The 21,259-nt window shown below is 43.5% G+C and overlaps 1 protein-coding gene and 1 long non-coding RNA gene across 2 annotated transcripts in view; one reads left to right on the top strand and one right to left on the bottom strand.

Moving 5' to 3' along the window:
• Window positions 1-3,846: 3,846 nt before the first annotated feature.
• Window positions 3,847-13,481, top strand: LOC137321123 (uncharacterized). The gene is made up of 2 exons (XR_010962715.1): window positions 3,847-3,934; window positions 13,065-13,481. It is a non-coding gene; the product is annotated as an uncharacterized lncRNA (long non-coding RNA).
• zcchc7 (zinc finger, CCHC domain containing 7) overlaps window positions 10,796-21,259 on the bottom strand; it is a 241,829-nt gene continuing 231,365 nt past the window's right edge. The window contains exons 7-9 of the mRNA XM_067983346.1: window positions 13,956-14,051; window positions 13,471-13,588; window positions 10,796-11,859 (exon numbers count right to left, since the gene is read on the bottom strand). Coding sequence (XP_067839447.1) covers window positions 11,339-11,859; window positions 13,471-13,588; window positions 13,956-14,051 — 735 coding nt within the window. The 3' untranslated portion in view covers window positions 10,796-11,338. The remainder of the gene's footprint in view (window positions 11,860-13,470; window positions 13,589-13,955; window positions 14,052-21,259) is intronic.

Below are 21,259 nucleotides of genomic sequence, written 5' to 3'. Positions count from 1 at the left end.
ACTTATCCAGTTCTCTTTTGAAGGCCATGATTGAATCTTCCTCCACCACCCCCTCGGGCAGTGCATCCCAGATCTTAACCACTCGCTGTGTAAAAAGGTTTTTCCTCATGTCACCTATGGTTCTTTTGCCAATCACCTTAAAATCTGTGTCCTCTGGTTCTTGACCTCTTATTTCCTTTTTCACTTCCCCTCTGAACTTTCTATATTCTGGCTGGTTCTCACTTGTGTTATCAACCTGACACCTGTCATACACCCCTTTTTTCTGTTTCATCTTACTCACTATCTCTTTTGTCATCCAGGGAGCTCTGGCTTTAGTTGCCCTACCTTTCTCCCTCGTGGGAATGTACCTAGACTGTACCTGAACCATCTCCTCCTTAAAGGCCGTCCACTGTTCAATTAGTTTTGCCTGCCAATCTTTGATTCCAATTTACCCGGGCCAGATCTGTTCTCATCCCATTGAAATTGGCCCTCCTCCAATTGAGTATTTTTACTTTAGAGTGGTCCGTGTCCTTTTCCATAGCTATTCTAAACGTTATGATACTAGGATCGCTGCTCCCTAAATGCTCCCCCATTGACACTTGGCCCACCTCATTCCCTAGAACCAAGTCCAGCAATGCCTCCTTCCTTGTTGGGCCAGAAACGTACTGGTTAAGAAAGTTATCCTGAACACATTTCAAAAATTCCTCCCCCTCTGGTGCCCTTATATTATTATTGTTATCCCAGTCTATATTAGGATAGTTGAAGTCCCCAGTTATCACTACTCTATAGCTTTTGCACCTCTCTGGAATATCCCTGCAAATTTGCTCCTCTATATCCTTCCCACTAGTTGGTGGCCTATAGAATACACCCATTAGTGTAATAGCACCTCTTTTATTTCTTAACTCTAACCAAATAGATTCTATCCTTGACCTCTTCAGGACATTCTCTCCAGTACTGCAATATTCTCCTTAATCAATAATGCCACCCCAACCCCCTCCTTTCTTTCCCTCCCTATCTTTCCTGAACACCTTGTATCTAGGAATATTAAGTACCCAATCCTGCCCTTTTTAGAGCTAGGTCTCCGTTATCGCCACGACATCATATTCCCATGTGGCTATTTGGGCCTGCAGCTCACCAACCTTGTTTACCACGCTTCGTGCGTTTACACACATGCACTGCAAACCAGTCTTAGACTTTCTTGTACTCTCTCTTAGTCTGATCCCACCTAATATTGTACTATTATTTGCTCTAGTGCTATCTTTCTCCCCCAATCCTTTGTGCCCCTTGTTTCTTCTTTCCATTGCTACATCCTGGTGCCCATCCACCCGCCAAATTATTTAAGCCCCACCCCCCCCACCCACAGCACTAGAGAATCTCCCCACAAGGACATTGGTCCCAGCTCCGTTGAGGTGCAACCCATCTGGCCTGTACAGGTCCTACCTTTCCCAGAACTGGTCCCAATGCCCCAGGAATCCAAAGCCCTCCCTCTTGCACCATCTTTCCAACCACACATTCATCTGCTCTATCCTCCTATTTCTATACTCGCTAGCGCGTGGCACTGGGAGTAATCTGGAGATTATTACCTTTGAGGTCCTGCTTCTTAATCCCTTTCCTAACTCCTTAAAATCTGCCTGAAGCATCTCATCCCTCTTTGTACCTATGTTGTTGGTACCGATATGGACCATGACCTCTGCCTGTTCACCCCCCCACCCTCCTGGAATGTTCTGCAGCCGTTCAGTGACATCCTTGACCCTGGCATTGGGGAGGCAACATACCATCCTGGAATCACGTCTGCAGCCGCAGAAACGCCTGTCTGCTCCCCTAACTATGGAATCCCCTATCACTATTGTTCTCCTGACCTTTCTCCTCCCCCCCCTGTACAGCTGAGCCATCCATGGTGCTGTGGACTTGGCTCTGGCTGCACTAGCTGACGACACTTCCTGCACCTGTGTTTGTCCAGGACACGGGAAGCGTCCTGGAGTTCCCACATGGTACAGGCCGTGCATTCAACAGGTGTGAGCTGCCCTGCCAAGCCTCGATTTATTAGATTGTTTACTAAACTTAACAAAAATAAATTAAGCCTTAAAAAAAACTCAACTCCTCAAGCACCTGATGCCTGAACTGGTGCATCCCTTGCAGATGTGATTTACAGTGCGATGTGCATCGTCTGCCAAATGTCATCCACAAAGCTCAGGTACAAGATATCCCAGTTGTATGTCTCCTCGATTCTAGATGGCACTGTCCCTTTTCGTTGTACTTAGAAGGTTGGGATTTGGTGAAAACTTCTTCAAGTGAACTTTTTTCCTGGTCACCATTAATCCCAAACGGCATGACTTCCATCAAATTTAATTTACATGAGAACACAAACCTAAGATCTTTTACATATGGAATATCCATTATCCACTAATATGCTGGTTACACCAAGGCAGAAGTCATGACTCTGGGCCCACCACTCTGACCAGGCTTAAAGGCCACTTCCTCTTCAGATTGGCCAAAGCCATTTGCCTGCAGACTATCTGTCCTTTTTTACAGAGTTAACTATCCCCTATCCTACACACCATCCACGAAGTTAAGACCTGATGGGACGCCCCATCAATCTCCCTACTAGACAGAGCCAACGTCATCAAAATGAACGAGCTCCCTGGACTGTTATACGTGTTGCAAATACTTCCAGTGTGTATTGACTCACCTTTGAGGAGCCAGCACAGAGGCTCACCTCCTTTTGAATTAATGATGTCCAACCAAACCTTCATCTCAAACACTTCCACTTCCTTAGCTGTAGGAAAGGGAGGTCATAAAGAGGGCAATGGTATCACTGCCTAACTGCCTTTCCTACTGATCTGCTCCAATCCATAACATGCACAAAAGGATCACTCGGGCCAACTCTAACTCCGGGCAGGAAGCCGGGTGCAGCAGACAGTAATACCGCCTGGAACTTTAAGTTTGAGACCTGACAGATTTTAAATGCCGAGCATTGTTTGAATGCTGCCAGTCAGCTGCTCGCCTGCTTTGGGCGGAAAGCGGCAGCTGGCCGGCAGGTGCATGACCAGAGAAAGCTGCTGGCAACAAGGTAAGTCACGCAGGATGGTGTTCTGAGGGTCTCGTGGCTATCTCATCCACCTATTCGAATCCTGTATCAGTCAGTTTTACTGACTTAAAAGTTAACATAACAAGGAAATGAGAGTAACTGACGGGCAGCGCATAGACATAGAGACCATCGGCAGCACCAACATTCTACCAAGGACATGGATGCGGTGCCAGAAAAAGTTTAATGTGCTCACCAGGAAAAAGTAAGTGTGACCCTTTACACAGATGTAAAATTGGTTGTTTGCCCAATGGCTGCACCCTGTCACTCACTGTTGCTCAGTGATACAACATTTTGTCATCATGGTACAGTCTCATGCTCAACGAGCAAACACACAAGGCTCAGAAAGTAGTCAATGCAAGGCTCTAATGAATGAAAGAGAAGCAAGTCAGCACCAGACTCGCAATCACAGCCGCTCTGAATGCGAAGGAGAAAAGGATCTGCAAATGTCCTGGTGTTGCAGATATCCGTGAAGGTGCAATGTTTCTCCGCAGGAGAAGGCAACATTTAACAGAAGACAGGAGGAAGGCCGCCTACAGATCAGGAAGTCACCCTATTTGAGGAAAGTGCAATACAGCTCCAGCAAGGCAACTTGACAGAGGTGGCAGGAGATGGTGAAGCGGGAGGGCATGTCCCCCCGAGGGTTTGTTGGTTTCTTTCCTTCCATCCCAACTGGTCAACGTCTGAAAATGCCAACTTTCAGGATCTTTCCGTGCAGATGACAGTGATGATGCCCAGCCCGCTGTGAATGTGAACATAACTTTTAATCTTCATGTCTTTACAGGAATTGGTCAGCAATCAGAAGCCACAGAACCTCCAGAAAGCAGTTGGCTGGGCAGTGGTTACAATTCCAAGACTTGCCATGCGCAGGTCAGCTACATACACTCAGGGGACGGGGTGGGGGGGAATTATAGTTAGAGTGTGTGAGGGGAGCAGTGAGGGGGCTATCACTGAGCACTGGAGAACGGGGTGACGGCGGGGAAGAAGAGAAGGCTTCTTGTTGGAGGAGGAGAGCAGCACACAGCTGCTATCCCTCCTGCCTCAGGGGAACCACTTAGACAAAGCACCAGACCAGTTAACCAAACACAAAAGACACCCACTGTTAAAAATGGGAAGAACTGTGGTGGAAAGAATTAGATTGATTATGAGACATTCTAACTCTTTGAAATAAACATATTGGATCTAGATGAAGAGTTCATTGAGGGAAGTGAGCTTCCTGCATTGTGTGAAATGTTGATAAGAGGATCTACACATGGATAATGGGCTGGTGTCTCGGGGATGCTTTATTTATGGTTGAGGGAGGGAAGGGAAGGCTGTGGATTAAGGGCAGGAGAATGTCTCTTGTAAGGTTGCTCTAAATGGCTCTACCTGAATGAGTTTCAGTGCTTCTGCTCCCCCTCGCCCGGCTGCCCCTCATCTGACTCCTCCTCATCCAGCTCTCCCTGAACGATCCTGACCATGGACACCCTACTTCGGTACACTGATGGTGTTCTCCACGGAGACTCTGGTCAAAGCCCTCTTTTTATGGGGGCAGCCTGCCCACAGCCTGCAGCCGACACTACATCTGTAAAATTAGGCCAAACCTTCCCGTCACTTTGTAAAACACGACCAAATGTTTCGATTTGCATCAGTGCAACTGCCTGAGGCGCAGCACTACGGGGGAGGGGCCCCTCAGCACTTGTGGCGGGGCTGTCTGTGGGGAGCACTGCCGGTATCCGCCCCTCTCTTTGGTTGACTGTGCTTCTGGGTCGGGAATATCGACCCTGTTATTTCTACAAGATCTTGGCACCAATAACCTTGTTCATCGATGGTCTTCCAGGAATTACTCGTCTGCTCAAAGAATCCTTACCTTGGGTGTGAGCTGTGGCACGTGCTAGATTCTCACCTCTGAATCAAAAGGTTCAAGGTCTGTCTCGAGACTTTAGCTCAAAATCTAGGCTGGCACTTCAGTGTACTACTGAGGGAGTGTTGCACCATTGGAGGTGCCATCTTTCAGATGAGAGGTTAAATTGAGGCCTTGTCTGCCCTCTCAGGTGGACGTAAAAAATCCCATGGCACTATTTAGAAGAAGAGCAGGGGAGTTCTCTCTGGTGTCCTGTCCAATATTTAACCCTCAACCAACATCACTAAAACAGATCATCTGATCATTTATCACGTTGCTATTTATGGTACCATGCTGTTTGTGAAATGGCTGTCGCATTTTCTACATTATAACAGTGACCACACTTCGTAAGTACTTCATTGGCTGTAAAACGCTTTGGGACGTCCTGAGGTTGTGATCAGCACTATGTGAACATAAATTCTTTCTTTCTTACCCCTGTGCAAGCTCTGTGTAAGTCAAACAGTAGGGAATGGCTTGGATACAAGTTGACCCCATGGCTCAGTTGGTGAGAGGCTTGTTTACCACAGGGAAACAAAAGCAGTACCATCTCCACTTATCAGACCTGCTCGTAGCTTTGTTTTGGGCTAAAATCCATGCACCTAGATGGTTAATTACAGATTCTATTCAGGTGTAGATGTTGATTTCATAGACACAGGATTATTTTGTCTTACAGAATGTTCAGTGTTAAAAAGGAGAATTCTTAGCTTTGATAACAAACAGCTGTCTTTTACTTGGCCCATCCATCCTAAAAATTTTGGGGGTAATTTTGACTTTGGGCAATAGCGCAAAACAGATGATATTAGATCAGCCGCCCGTTATACATCTCTCCCAATGACTTTAATGGAAATGAAAATTGGCATAGGTGTATAACAATCGCAATTACCCCCTTTGTGGGTAAAAATGAAAAATTCATATATAATAAGCATAAAGTGGAATCCTAATTACACTCCTAAAGTGGTCTTTGTGAAAATTAACAATTATGGATGGCCCTTTAACTTAATAAAATGAATCCATGACATGCACAGACTTCAGGGCCTAGGATTTAATCTGGGTTTTGGCCTTTTCCCCCTCACATCATCTCGTACTTCAGCTTCACAGAGCAATGACTGTTTTCAGTGAAGATAAAGCTTAATCATCAATTACCAGTGAGCACAGCATCCTATAAACAGATGGTTATTCAAGATTTTCTCACTGGAAAAGTTTATTCATTTTTATTGTCCTGGTGACAACTTCATTATGAATGTGGTTAATATTTTGAGGACTGAACTCGCTTTTCTGTACTAGAGTAATAAATATTATAACAAGATTAGATTTTTCATACACGTGCATTAGCAAATGTTTCATGGTTATTGTGTATTTCTCCAGTTCTGTGTTATTAAAAGAGAACTACAGTGTAGGTACTAGAAATCTAAGTACTCAACCCCACCTAAATGACACCTGCTTAGTTTGATAGTGGTGTTAGTTTATTGTGGTAATCTTGTTTACAGGGCTCTGCTCTCCAGCTCCCTGCCAATTTCAAAGAAGGCAAGTTAGACCAGTGTTGTCCAATTCGTTAGCCACTAGATACATGTGGCTAATTGGATTTCTGATTAGGAAATAAAAGATGAACAATAGACACTGTCGTTGGGCATGTGATCTCAATACGCATATTTGCATGGTGTATGCATGTGAACTTTAACCATTTTGTGCGTTTGTTGGTAAAATGGTAAGATGAAAAGCAGAGTGTGAGTGTTTTTTGATTGTGAGTTCTTTACTTCCTTGGTTAACTGAATGGTTGTAGATGTTTGTTATGTAAATATACATGTGAAGTACATTTACCTGTATTGTGTGAAAGTAAGGCATTTTCTTCTAAAATAACTGCACGTGGCTAAAACGGTATAGCCATAGCCTGTGACTAGTCAGCAATTTCTACTGAACACTGAGCTAGGGGATTCCCTCACAGCGTGTCTGCTCAATATCAGTGTCTTATGACTGATCATGTATGGGAAAAAAATCCTCCGAATATACAGACCTCCGTCTCATACAGGACCATCAATGTTTGACAGGTCCCCTGAACATTCAAAGCTTCACAGTTGTATCCTAGTCAGTGTCCTGAAGCAGATTATAAGAAGTTGCCAGCAGAATATGATTCAGGCAGTGAGCTTGGCCAGTTGGCTATGTATGCAAGCTATTGACCTCAAGTGTGTCTTATTTCCCCATAGCCATTGGAAAAAGCCATTGAAAGCTTATGCGTTCAGAATGTGGGCAAATACTGCCAATACAAGATACTGTCCATTAATCTAACCTCTGCTCTCAGTCTTTATAAAACACCTCTGTAATCAGCACACACCTATACCCACAACCTGTAAATGTGTCACTATGAACACCCTTCACCCCAAGATTTCGAAGGGTAACCAATTAAATCTGTCGGCTCCTAATGGGACACTATACAAGAGATCTGTCGACTCCCACTCGGGTCTTATACAAGGGATCTGTTGACTCCCACTGGGGTCCTATACAAGGGATCTGTCGACTCCCACTGGGAACCTAATTCAAACATATCTACAATTAGGTATGCACAGAATGGTAAACAGGATTTTTAATACAAGGCCATTTGCGCTGGACAGGAGTTGATTGGATGAATGCAGAATCTTATCCCTAACTCTCAATTGCTCATTTGCACAAGGAGTCACTGAGTGGAAGATGAGGGCGAGTGAGCGAGCTACTTTTTAATTAATTAAAACTCAATACTCCATTATTGAAATGTTTTTCCTCATTCACCCCCAACAACAACTTGCATTTATATAGCATCTTTAACATAGAAAAAGTCTCACAGCACTTCACAGAAGCATAATCAGACAGAAATGGATGCTAAGCCATGGAAGGAAATAGGAGGGAAGTGTTTAAAAGCATGGTCAGAGGGGGTTTAAACGAGGGTCTTAAAGGAGAAGAGGACAGGTTTAGGGTGGGAATTCCAGTGCATGGGGCCTGTACGGTTGAAGGCACGACCGTTAATAGTGGGTCGAAGGGGTGGGATACACAAGAGGCCAAAGTCAGAGGATCGCAGAGTTCTGGGAGGGTTGTACGCTTGTAGGAGGTACGAGAAGGGTCGAGGCCATGAGGGATTTAAATGCGAGGGTGAGAATTTTAAATGTGAGGCTTTGTGGAACTGGGGGATCAAATAGGTCGGCAAGGACAGGGGTGATTGAGATGGTTCAGGATAGGATATGGCCACCAAAGTTTTGGATGAGCTGAAGTTTATGGAGGGTGGAGGATTGGTGGCTACGCAGGAGAGGCCAGTGTGTAGGTGATAAAGGCATGGATGAGAGTTTCAGCGGCAAATTGGCTGCGGCAGGGGCGGAGACAGGCAATGTTGTGAAGGTGGAAGTAGGCGGTCTTGGTGATGGAGAGGATATGGGGTCAGAAGCTCAGCTCGGGATCAAATAGGACGCAGAGATTGCAAACGGTCTGGTTCAACCAGAGTCAGTGGCCAGGGAGGGAGACAGAATTGGTGGTGAGGGAACGCAGTTTGTGGCAGGGGTTGACAACGATGGGCTTCGGTCATCTCAATGTTTAACTGGAGAAAATTGCGGCTCATCCAAGGCTAGATGTCAGACAAGTAATCAGACAGCACAGAGACATTGGACGGGTTGAACAGTGGTGGTGGAGAGGTATGGCTGGGTGTAGTCAGTGCACATATGTAACCTGACCCCATGCCTTAAGATGATATTGTCAAGGGGCAGCATGTAGATAAGAGGAGGGGGTCAACGATAGATCCTTGGGGGACTTCAGAGGTAATGATGTGAGGGCGGGAAGAGAAGCCATTGCTGGAGATGCTCTGGCTACAATCGGATAGGTAAGAGTGGAACCAAGGAAAGACAATCCCACCGAACTGGGCAACGGAAGAGAGGTGTTGGAGGAGGATAGTGTGGTTGACCGTGCCAAAGGCTGCAGAGAGGTCAAGAAGGAAGAGAAGAGATAATGCACCATGGTCACAGAGGACTTGTGTCTTTGATTAGGGCCACTTCAGTACTGTGGCAGGGTTGGAAACCTCATTGGAGGGATTCAAACATGGAGTTGCAGGAAAGATGGGCATAGATATGGAGGCGAGAACACATTCAAGGATTTTGGAAAGGAAAGGGAGGTTGGAAATGGGGTGGTAGTTACAAGGATAGAGGGTGGGCTTTGTGAAGAGGGTAGTGATGACAATTAAAAAAGAAACCTGCTTTTTATTTGTTGATACAAGACAAAGGGCATAAGACCATTTTTTAAGGGAAGGAAATTTAGCCCAATTCAAAATTTGGCACTGAAAGGCCATTTGGCCTGAAGCTACAGGGCCACGATTGGTAAAGGAAAGACTTTGTCCCTATAATTAGCACAGTAGTTGATGTAAATAGAATCATAGAAGTTTACAACATGGAAACAGGCCCTTCGGCCCAACATGTCCATGTCGCCCAGTTTATACCACTAAGCTAGTCCCAATTGCCTGCACTTGGCCCAATAGAATCATATAATTGTGCTGAATATGTGTAAATATAGAGTAAACCAGCGAGAGGATGACAGAGCAGAGGGACCGATTGTGCTTGAAATCGGGATAAGCCGTAGTATTGTAAACAGCTAGGCTCACCGTTCAGATTTTTATACCATGTAAGAGTAAATTTTTATATTTGCATTGCATGAGTTAAGATGAAGCTTAAAAGGGTTATAGTGGCATAGTGGCATGACAGCTCCAACACATGTTTGTGTTAATCTTCCTGAATGTGGAGTTCCTGGATGGTTTGATCAAACGGATCTGCAGGAAGTGTCTCCTGCTGTATTCACTCAAGCTAAAAGTTACTGAGCTTGAGAAACAGTGGGAGTCACTCCGTCACAGGAGGTGAAGCATTTTTTCTGCAACACACGTTCCTACTCCAGGACTTCAGCACATAATCTAGGCTGACACTTTAGTGCAGTACTGAGCGAGTGCTGTCTTTCAGATGAGACAATAAACCAAGACTCTGTCTGCCCCCTCAGGTGGACGTAAAAGATCCCATGGCACTATTTTGAAGTAAAGCAGGGGAGCTTTCCCCGGTGCCATTGCAAATATTGATCCCTCAATCAACGTTGCTGAAGCAGAGCATCTGGTTATTTTTCTCATTGCTGTTTGTGGGACGTTGCTGTGTGAAAATTGGCTGCCATGTTTCCCTACATTACAACAGTGTAATGTTGTAATTACTTCAGAAATAATTCATTGCCTGTGAAGCATTTCGGGGACATCACATAAATGCAACTTCTTTCTTGGTCACCCCACAGGTAGTCAGAGATAGAGTTTAAAGAAATGGATGATCATCCATTGGGTTGGAAAATATGAAGTAGCTGCAGAGGGCTCTGCCTTGGCAAATAAGTTTTCAATATTAAACACTTGTTACAAGGACAAACGAGAGGGTGGTGGGGGTAGGGCGGGCACTATGAGCAATTCCCTGACACTGTGGAAAAGGAGTTGAGTGCAGGAACACATGGTAATGTGCAATTCAATAGTGACAGGAGTAGTCACTTCCTTCTCTAACTTTAAACGTGAAAGCTGAATAGCTAAAGTGTGGTCTTTCAGGTGCAAGGAACGGCAACATAAATGCTACAGAAGTTCTTAAAGAAGGAGAAAGAAAAGGCAGGGTATCCGGTGGAAGTCATGGTTCATGTCGGAACTGATGACTTAGGGAAAAGACAAGATTCAGGTCCCGTAAAAAGAGTTCCAGAAATTAGGAAGTAGATTAAAAAGCAGGATCTTTAAGATAATTATCTCAGGATTAAACAGAACAAGGTCGCAAAATATAATGTGCAGGCAACCTGAGTGGTGAAGATGAAAATATAGCTCTATATATTGCTTCAACAAATTTGTTGTGCAAAGATGAATGCTGAAATATTTAATAACTTGTAAAGTGAGAGTACAAGCAACAATACAAGTCAATGCAGTCATTTTACTGATTGTAAGTAACCAAAAGAATAAACTAGAATCTAACCACACAGCATGTAACAAACATGAAAATTTATCTAAACTGCATAAAACAAAACTATTAATCCACATGGGAAAATGGCAAGTTGCTTCTTTCCTTTGCACTGTATGTCAGACCTGGGCATAGAGGCTGTACAGACGGCCTGCACTCAGGCTTCAGTGCCTCTCTCTCTCCCCAGGGGGTTTAAAAGCAGCCCAGGATGAATCACTGTCAAAATTTACCCACCCTCCCTCTGCTTAGCCTCACCTAATGGCCTGGCCGACATCTGGAACTCTTTGTGTGGGTGCGAACCCGAATTCCGTGTCACAGTGAATTAGTACCATGATTTTTACATTTAAAAACAAGTATTTAATTGGTGCTGTGTAACTGTTCTGCTCCCAGAATAAAATGCAACCATTAGTCTACAGATTCCTGTGATTTGATTTAAGAATGTTTCTTGCGCTTCTTTTGTTTCTGTTTTATTATTAAAGCATTATCTGGGACTGACAGCGTCTCTCCTTTGACACGTACTTTTGTTTTCTTAGCCTTATTCCTCCTTTTCCGTGCTAGCTCTATAGTCTCTCCCGTGTGCTTTCTCTTTGTTGGACCCAGATGTCCTTCAGTCTGTGTGATATTACTGCGCATAAACAACAGAGGGCTCTGATGGGTTTTGTGCTGTGGGACATTAATTGCTACTGAGTGAGCTGCAAATTCTCTTGGAAAATCCTCTTCAACACCTTCACTGATGCTTTTGGGAAAGGTCTGATGGCGACGTTTCACTTTGTGCTTTGCCGTCCAACTGTTTCTCATGACCTCTCTTCCCTCTTGATCTACCCTTTTTTTCTTCAGCAGCTCTCTCTTCTTTTTTTTCCTTGTTTTCTTGGAAAGTGAAACCTCACCTGCAGCCTCCCTGCGGCGTCTCTTAGTTGGAAAGTTGATTTCCAGAAGCCCAGCATCTTGAAGTTCTGGAGGGGAAACAGTTAAAAAAATAACACTCAAGAAACTTGACTTTCATTATTTTTCGTATGTGCTGTGATCATGTCAAAAATACAAATTGGAAAAGTGAAGGTTCCAGCCATAGACTACAACTGTCACATTTTCTTTGCTGCATTCAAACTAGTTGAAAACATTTTCTCCAATAAACACAGTTTATATGTACTGCGTCATTACTTTAAAAAATATTGTTCTTGTGATGGGGAAACTCTGGCAAGGCAGTATTTACGGCCCATCCTTAGTTTCCCTGAGGGCATTAAGAGTTAACCACATGGTGTGGGGGTCTGGAGTCACGTGTAGGCCAGATCGGGTATGGGTGACAGGTTCCCTTCCCTAAAGGACATTAGTGAACCAGTTGGGTTTTTACAACAATCTGGTAGCTTCATGGTCATTTTCTGGTGCCAGTCCACTAGATTTATTGAACTCAGTTTCACAACTTGCAATGTGAGATTTGAACTCGCGACCTCTGGGTTGCTAGTCCAGTATTATAACCAGTAGGCTAATTTGTTATCAATACTAGTAGTGCTAGGTTGCATAAACTTGGTTTGTATTCCCTTGAGTTTAGAAGGTTGAGGGGCAATCTAATTGATGTGTTTAAAATGGTAAAGGGAGTTGATAGGGTAGATAGAGAGAAACTAGTTCTTCTGGTGGGGAAAAATCTTAAAATTAGAGTTGGACCATTCAGGCGTGAAATCAGGAAGCACCTTTTCACACAATGGGTAGTTGAAATCTGGAAAACTCCCCCCCCACCCCACCCCCCTGCCCGCAACCCCCAAAAGGCTGTGGCTACCAGGTCAATTGAAATTTTCAATATTGAGTTCGATAGATTTTTGTTAGGCAAAGTTATCAAAGGATATGGAGCAAAGGCAGGTAAATGGAGTTGATGTACAGATCAACCATGATCTAAGTGAGTGGCAGAACAGGCTCGAGTGGCCAAATGGCCTCCCCCGGTTCCTATTATCTTAACCACTACACCACTGTGTAAAGTGCTATCTGATATTTGTTTTCTTGGTGTATAAACTTTTAATTCATAAATATTTGTATCTTTCCTCTTCCCTCACATCCCCCATCATTCTCTCGGTAATATGGGATTTGCAATCTTGTTCATATTTGCTGTTACAAGGTGTAAAATGCTGAATGATTCACCTAACAAATTCAATTCTTTGTTTTTCATCAGGTGTCTGCCCATGAGAAAATGGGAACTCGCTCCATTGGAAATGGCAGCCCCAAACCTGGTACGACATACTGGAGCACCAATGTACTGCAAGGTCTTCCCCCTCTTTTGAGGGTATGAAATCCTTCTATTCGCCTCCTGAACAAGTTGCCCTGGGTCATGCACTTCCTCCTCCCAGGCTGCTCTTCAGCTGCATTTTAGCAGTCCTGTGACAGTAGCCTGCTGTCGGTGCTCCTCAGATTAGCTTCCATACAGCAGCGCAGTTGAGACTGGGGATGGAACCTGTGCTCCTACATTCGAGAGCTCTATGTTGGTGTTGCAACACGCATTACAATCAAGAATTCATGACTGATCAGTTTCTTTTCAGAGATTGAGGCCAGTTACATGTCCAACATTAAAAAGGACTAACCTTCAACCCTTCTCTGTATCCTCCACTCTCTCCTTTTTATGTCGTGCTCTGTATCATAGTAATACACAAATGGTGATGTAGGAAAGGTATGATTATGCATCCATTTGCTTGAGCATTCCTGCAAATCACCAAAACACTGTTCTTTAGTATAAAGATAAACATGATATTCATGCCCAATTTGGGAGACATGAAAATATCTGATTGCTTATGCAAATTTCCCCTTCTTTCTCCCCGCCCGCTGGGTGTCAATGCATTGGAAGTCATCAGTAATTGGCACCTTGATTTCAGAGCTGCAAATGGGCAGCAACATCTGTGTAAACACATTTTGAAACTGAATTCTTTAAAACAGTAACATTTCAGATTGCACTTTCTGGCAAGCATCTGAAATGCAATTTTACAGTCATTGGGTTTGTTTTAATTACAATGAACAAAGATGCATTACACTTGAAGCACTGTGATTTTATATAACAACGTTTGAAGCTTACGTGGCCATAATGTCCTCTCTGTGCGCAATTGTAGCAATACACAGATCTCTTCTCAACTGGCAGGGAACATCCATTTACAATTGGTCCTGGGTTGGTCTGCAACATGGAAAGAGACAATTTACTAACAATCTGAAGAATCATTCAGAAACACTGTAACAACAGAAATATCTGAAACTAAAAGGTATTTAAACAAATGTAGACTAACTGTAAAAGAATTACTTTTCGGGCTCATCTCTACATGAGAACTACTTTTCCATATTAGTCTGCCAGTATCATCAGGTTAAGTATGTCATGGTCAGATGCAAAGTAAAACTCCCTTAAATGTACCACAGCAGTGTGCCTTAACCCCAATCTTGAAACCAATTTCACAAACCAGACCGCTTTATTGTCTGACTGATAGCTTACTGCCAACACAGTATGCAGTTCAGTGTTGTGTTTTTAAGAGAAAATTGGATAAATATTTGAAGCAGAGGAAGATACAGGGATATGAGGAGACCATGGAGCAGTGGGATTAGTTTTGATTGCTCTAGCAAAGAGCCAGCACACACCTGTTAGGCTGAATGGCCCCCTCTGTGCTGCAAATTGTAATGGTTTTAATCCTTATTTTTAAAAGGGGCCTTAGCTATAGGGACAAATAGCAGGATTGATAGTAACTCTCTGCTTCATAAGTTAAAAATATTTAACTCCCCCCCCCCAACCCCCCCAAATTTGTTGTTAAAATGTCAGGTCTTTTTTCAGTAATAAGCAAATTCTAGCAGATGCTGAACACCTCGCCCAATGAAAAAGGGTCTGTTATCTGTAAACAGAATTGTTACTAGTATTATGCAGTAGGGGGATATGTCACTGGTGCTTCTGCTTTGAATTGCATGAATACAAGGTTCTACAGGAGACCCATCAATAACTTTAATCACAAACAAATCTAGAAAAACCTTGGACTTGTGCATCATTACTGGTATTTGTACAGGGGTAATTACATAGACATACTAGCTATGTGAATTATTTTTAATGAGCAGGCAGTGAACAAATCTGTATCCATCCCTTGCTTGATTTCTTTCAGTGGGATTGTGACAGCATTGGTGATGTATTTGCAATAGGCTCTAGCAATGAAATTGTAACCTCTCTTTCAATTCAGCATTGACAAATTCCCCATGGTAGTGGTAAAGCATTCAAAGCACCAGTAATCACATCTCACCACCCCATCCAATCAGCCTTTTGTTGACATCTCAAAAGGAGTCTTGACTGCTGTACTGGGCAAAAAGGATCAATCTCTGCATGTTTGCCAGCCTGGACTTGCATCTCAAATCTCAGTCAAAGAATCCAGATTTCACCAGGGCCCAAACAAAACAGTTCATATATAGTGCTGCACAGCACTATTTCCCAATCAGATGCACACTGCCATTCACTTACATCACCGGTCTAATGAAACATGTACCCCAGTATTAAGCAAAGTGAAAGACTTTGGCAGATGGGAAGATGAGGCAACCAAAAGGACATCTCTATCAAATCCCAATTAGAAAAACCCGGTCATCCGCTTGCCTGAAATACAAGTCTGAGATCACATCCAAACTACAATTCTCAGCTATATTTGAAGGAAAGGCGGATTGGAGGAAGTCAGTGTCCAACATCAGGTTCAATCCTATTGTCTCTTTTCTTAATAAGAACCAAGTCATGTGTTACACTGCTGTAGCTAAGGCAAAAAACTGAACACAAAAGGCCGAAAAGTCAACTGAAATCCAAGATCAGTCCCAAAAGTCCCACTCAAGTGTACTCACCCAACTGGCTGAGCTAACATCGGACACAAGAAAGTTAAACATCTGCTTCAAAAATTTCACCTCAGAACAAACATTGGCTCCAATGACATAGGCCATTTGGCTTCTCAAAGCATCATCTGAGAAATTAGCTTGTCCTTTGACCCATTTATTTCAACTATTTCTATTTATCAGTGCTCTGAATGAAAGTCAGTGAACACTAGGTCTATTTACAAGAAGAGATCAAACTCAGTGGCCAATAACTAAAGGCTAGTCCCTGCTGAAAATTGTGTCAAACCATATCGGTGTTGTGTCAATTCAATCATAAAAAACTTATTATCTGGTGATCAATTTGGCTTTAGAATAAAGCTGTTGACTTTTAATGTTCTCAATCTCATGGTTCTTAAAATGGAACGATTCTCTTAATGTGACATTGTTCTGTCCTAGCTTTAGCTCGATTAAATTAAACGCTTCTGATAAAATAAACAGCATCCAAACTTGCTGTGTTTAAGTAATAGTCAACAATAATTTCTAGGCGGTAGTGTCTTATCTTCAGCATCAGGACAATTCTGTTGAGAAGACAGTCCATTAAGTTGCCGACTCGCTATACACTAACGGTTTTGAAGATTTAGGCTACTGATGAAGCAATGTGGTCAGTCTGTCCGTTATCTATAGTGATGACGTGATGTGGTCAGTCTGTCTAATCTCTACAGTGATGAAACGGTGTGGTCTGTCTGTCCGATCTCTACAATAATTAAGCGATGTGGTCATCTGTCCACTCTCCACAATGAGGAAGCGGTGTGGTCAGTCTGTCCGTTCTCTGCAATGATGATGCGATGTGGTCAGTCTGTCTCTTCTCTACGGTGATGAAATGTTGTAGTCAGTCTGTCTCTTCTCTACAATGATGAAGCGGTGTGGTCAGTCTGTCCATTTTCTACAATGATGATGCGGCGTGGTCAATGTATCCACTCTTTACAATAATTAAGTGGTGTGGTCAGTCTGTCCATTCTCCACAATGATGAAGTGGTGAGATCACTCTGCCCATTCTCTGCAAGGATGAAACAGTGTGGTCAGTCTGTCCCTTCTCTACAATGATGAAAGGATGTGGTCAGTTGGTCTACTTTCTACAATGAGGAAGCAATGTGGTCATTCTGTCCTTTTTCTGCAGTAATGGAGCTGTGTGGTCAGTCTATCCTTTTTCTACAGTGATGATGCGATATGGTCAATCTGTCCACTTGCTACAATAATTAAGTGGTGTGGTCACACTTTCCGTTCTTTACAACGGTGAAGCCGTATGATGAGTCTGTCATTTTTCTAGTGATGAAGCAATGTTGTCAGTCTGTCTCGCAATACAATGATGAAGAGGTGTGGTCAGGATGCCCACTTGCTACAATGATGAAGTAGTGTGGTCACTCTGTCCATTCTCTGCAATGATGAAGCATTGTGGTCAGTTTGTCTTCACTCTACAATGAAGGGGTGTGGTCAGTCTGTCCACTCTCCACAATCATAAAGCGATATGGTCAGTCTCTCATTTTTCTAGTGATGAATCAATGCGGTCATTCTGCCTCCTCTATATAATGATGAAGCGATGTGATCACTCTGTCCATCCTCTGCAATGAAGAAGCGGTGTGATAAGATTGTCTCTTCTCTATGATGGTGAAGCGGTGTGGTTCCTATGTCTCTTCTCTACAATATAGCCTGGAATAATAATCCAGAGTCATGAGTTCAAATCCCGCCACGGCAGCTGGGGAATTTAAATTCAGTTAATTAAATAAAATCTGGAATAAAAAGCTAGTATCAGTAATGGTGACCACAAAACTACTGGATTGTCATAAAAACCCATCTGGTTCACTAATGTCCTTTAGGGAAGGAAACCTGCTGTCCTTACCCAGTCTGGCCTATATGTGACTCCAGACCCACAGCGATATAGTTGATTCTTAACTGCCCTCTGAAATGGCCAAGCAAGCCACTCAGTTGTCAAGGCGCGGCTCACCAGCACCTTCTCAAGGGCAATTAGGGATGGGCAACAAATGCTGGCCTTGCCAGCGACATCCACATCCCACGAATGAATTTTAAAAAAAGTGGTGCGGTCAGTCTGTCCATTCTCTACAGTGATGAAGCAGCCTGGTCAGTCTGTCTCCTCACAACAATGATGAAGTGGTGTGGTCAGTCAATCTGTTCTCTACAATGATGAAGTGGTGTGGTCAGTTTGTCGATTTTCTGCATTGAAACAGTGGTGTGGTCAGTTTGTCCATTCTCTACAGTGATGAAGCATTGTAGCCAGTCTGTGCTTCCTCGACAGTGATGAAGCGATATGGTCAGTCTGTCTTTTCTCTACAATGATGAAGCAGTGTGATCAGTCCGTCCATTTTCTGCATTGAAACAGCGGTGTGGTCAGTCCGTTCATTTTCTACGATGATGAAGCTGTGCAGTCAGTCTATGCTTTTTCTATAGTGATGAAGCGATGTGGTCAGTCTGTCCATTCTCTACAATGAAGAAGCGATGTGGTCACTCTGTCCATTCTCTGCAATGATGAAGTGGTATGGTCAGACTGTCCATTCTCTACAATGATGAAGGGATGTGGTTATTCTATCTCTTCTCTACAATGATGAAGCAGTGTGATCAGACTATCGAGTCCCTACAATGATGAAAGTAGTCTGGTCAGTTTGTCCATTCTCTACATTGATGTAGTGGTCTGGTCAGTCTCTTCATTCTCCACAACGATTAAGCGGTGTGAACAGTCTGTCTTTTCTCTACAACGATGAAGAGATGTGGTCAGTCTATGCACTCTCCACAATGAAGAAGTGGTGTGGTCAGACTGTCCACTCTCTACAATGTTGAAGCAATGTGGTCAATCTATCTGTTCTCCAAAGTGATGAAGCAATGTGGTCAGTCTTTCCATTCTCTACAGTGATGAAGCAATGTGGTCAGTCTTTCCATTCTCTACAATGATGAGGCAGTGTGGTCAGTCTGTCCATTCTGTACAATGATGAAATGGTCTGGTCAGTCTGTCCATTCTGTACAATGATTAAGCAGTATGGTCAGTCTGTCCTTTCTGTCCATTCTCTACAATGATTAAGTGGTCTGGACAGTCTGTCCATTCAGTATCATGATGAAGGAATGCAGTCAGTCTGTCTCTTCTCTACAATGATGAAGGGATGGTGGTCAGTCTGTGCACTCCCTACAATGTTGAAGAGATGTTGTCATTCTGTCCATTCTCAGCAATGATGAAGTGATGTGGTCAGTCTATCTCTTCTCTACAACGATGAAGTGATATGGTCAGTCTATCTCTTCTCTACAACGATGAAGTGATATGGTCAGTCTGTTCATTCTCTACACTGATGAAGTGGTCTGGTCAGTCTGTCCATTGTCTACAATGATCAAGTAGTGTGGTCAGTCTGCCCACTCTCCGCAATGATGAAGCGATGCGTTCAGTCTTTCCATTCTTAGCAATGATGAAGTGGTGTGGTCAGTCTATCTCTTCTCTACATTGATGATGCAATGTGATCAATGTCCATTCTCTGCAATGATGAAGTGGTGTGATCAGTCTGACTCTTCTCTACAATAATGAGACAGTGTGATCAGTCTGCCCACTTGCTACAATGATGAAGTGGTGTGGTCAGACTGTCGCTTCTTTAAAATGATGAAGCAATGTGGTCAGTCTGTCCCTTCTCTACAACGAAGCACTGTGGTCAGCTTTTCTCTTCTGTACAATGATGAAGTCACTCTGTCCATTCTCTGTAATGAAGAAGCGGTTTGGTCAGTCTGCCCACTCTCTACAATAATGAAGTGGTCTGGTCAGTCTGCCTACACTCTACAATGATGAAGTGGTGTAGTCAGTTTGTCCCTTCTCTACAATCAAGTGGTGTGGTAAGACTGTCTTTTCTCTATGAAGATGAAGCGGTGTAATCCGTAAGTCGCTTCTCTACAGTGAAGTGGTGTGGTCAGTCTTTCCGTTCTCTACAATGATGAAGCGGTGTGGTCATTCTGTCATTTTTCTAGTGATGAAGCAATGCAATCAGTCTGTCCCCTTTATACAATGATTAAGTGATGTGGTCACTCTGTCCATTCTCTGCAATGCTGAAGCAGTGTGGTCAGTCTGTCTCTCCTCTACCATGATGAATGGATGTGGTCATTATGTCTCTTCTCTACAATGAAGTTGTGTGGTTAGTATGTATCTCTGTGATGATGAAGCAGTGTGGTCCGTGAGTCTGTTTTCTAAAATGGTGAAGCGGTGTGGTCAGTCCGTCCACTGTCTACAATGATGAAGCTGTGTGGTCAGTCTGTCCATTCTCCACAATGATGAATTGGTCTGGAGTCTGTCTCTTCTATACAATGATGAAGTGGTATGGGCACTCTGTCCATTCTCTACAATGATGAAGCAATGAGGTCAGTGTGTCCATTCGGTACCATGATGAAGGGATATGGTCAGTCTGTGCATTCTCTACAATGATGGAGGGATGTGGTCAGTCTACCTCTTCTCCACAATGATGAAGCAATGTGGTCAGTCTATCTCTCTTCTACAATGAAGTGGTGTGTTCAGTCTGTCCATTCTCTACAATGATTAAACAATGTGGTCAGTCTGTCCATTCCCTACAATGATGAAGTGGTATGGTCAGTCTGTCAATTCCCGACAATGATGAAGCGATTTGGTCACTCTGTCCATTCTCTGCAATGAAGCAGCGATGTGGTCAATCTGTCCTCTCTACAATGATGAAGCAATATGATCAGTCTTTCCTTTCTCCACAATGATGCAGCAGTCTGGTCAGCCTGTCCATTCTCTACAATTATGAAGTCATATGGTCAGTCTGTCCATTCTCTACAATGATGAAGTGGTCTGGTCAGCCTATCCACTCCCTACAATGATGAAGTGATATGGTCAGTCTGTCCATTCAGTATTATGATGAAGGGATGTGGTCAGTCTGTGAACTCTCTAAAATGATGAAGGGATGTCGTCATTCTATCCATTCACAGCAATGATGATGTGATGTGGTCAGTCTATCTCTTCTCTACAATTATGAAGTGGTGTGGTCAGTCTGTCCCCTCTATACAATGAAGCAGCGGTGTGGTCAGTCTATCCATTCTCTACAATAATTAAGTGATGTGGTCACTCTGTCCATTCTCTGCAACGCTGTAGCGGTGTGGTCAGTCTGTCTCTGCTCTACCATGATGAAGGGATGTGGTCCTTACGTCTCTTCTCTACAATGAAGAAGTTGTGTGGTCAGTGTGTCTCATTTCTATGATGATGAAGCGGTGTGGTCCGTCAGTCAGTTCTCTAAAATGGTGCAGCGGTGTGGTCATCTTCTATACAATTATGAAGTGGTGTGGGCACTCTGTCCACTCTCTACAATGATGAAGCGGTGTGGTCAGTCTCTCCGTTCTCTACAGTTATGAAATGGTGTGGTCTGTCCGTCCATTCTCTGCAACGATGAAGCAGTGTGTTTAGTCTGTTCGCTGTCTACAATGATGAAGCAATGTGGTCAGTCTGTTATTTTTCTAGTAATGAAGCGGTGTGGTCAGTCTGTCCACTGTCTACATTGATGAAGTGATGTGGTC

The sequence above is a fragment of the Heptranchias perlo genome, chromosome 4 (assembly GCF_035084215.1).
Source record: "Heptranchias perlo isolate sHepPer1 chromosome 4, sHepPer1.hap1, whole genome shotgun sequence".
NCBI lineage: Eukaryota > Metazoa > Chordata > Chondrichthyes > Hexanchiformes > Hexanchidae > Heptranchias > Heptranchias perlo.
Note: the sequence above shows the minus strand (reverse complement) of the source record. Positions and strands in the feature narration are given on the sequence as shown.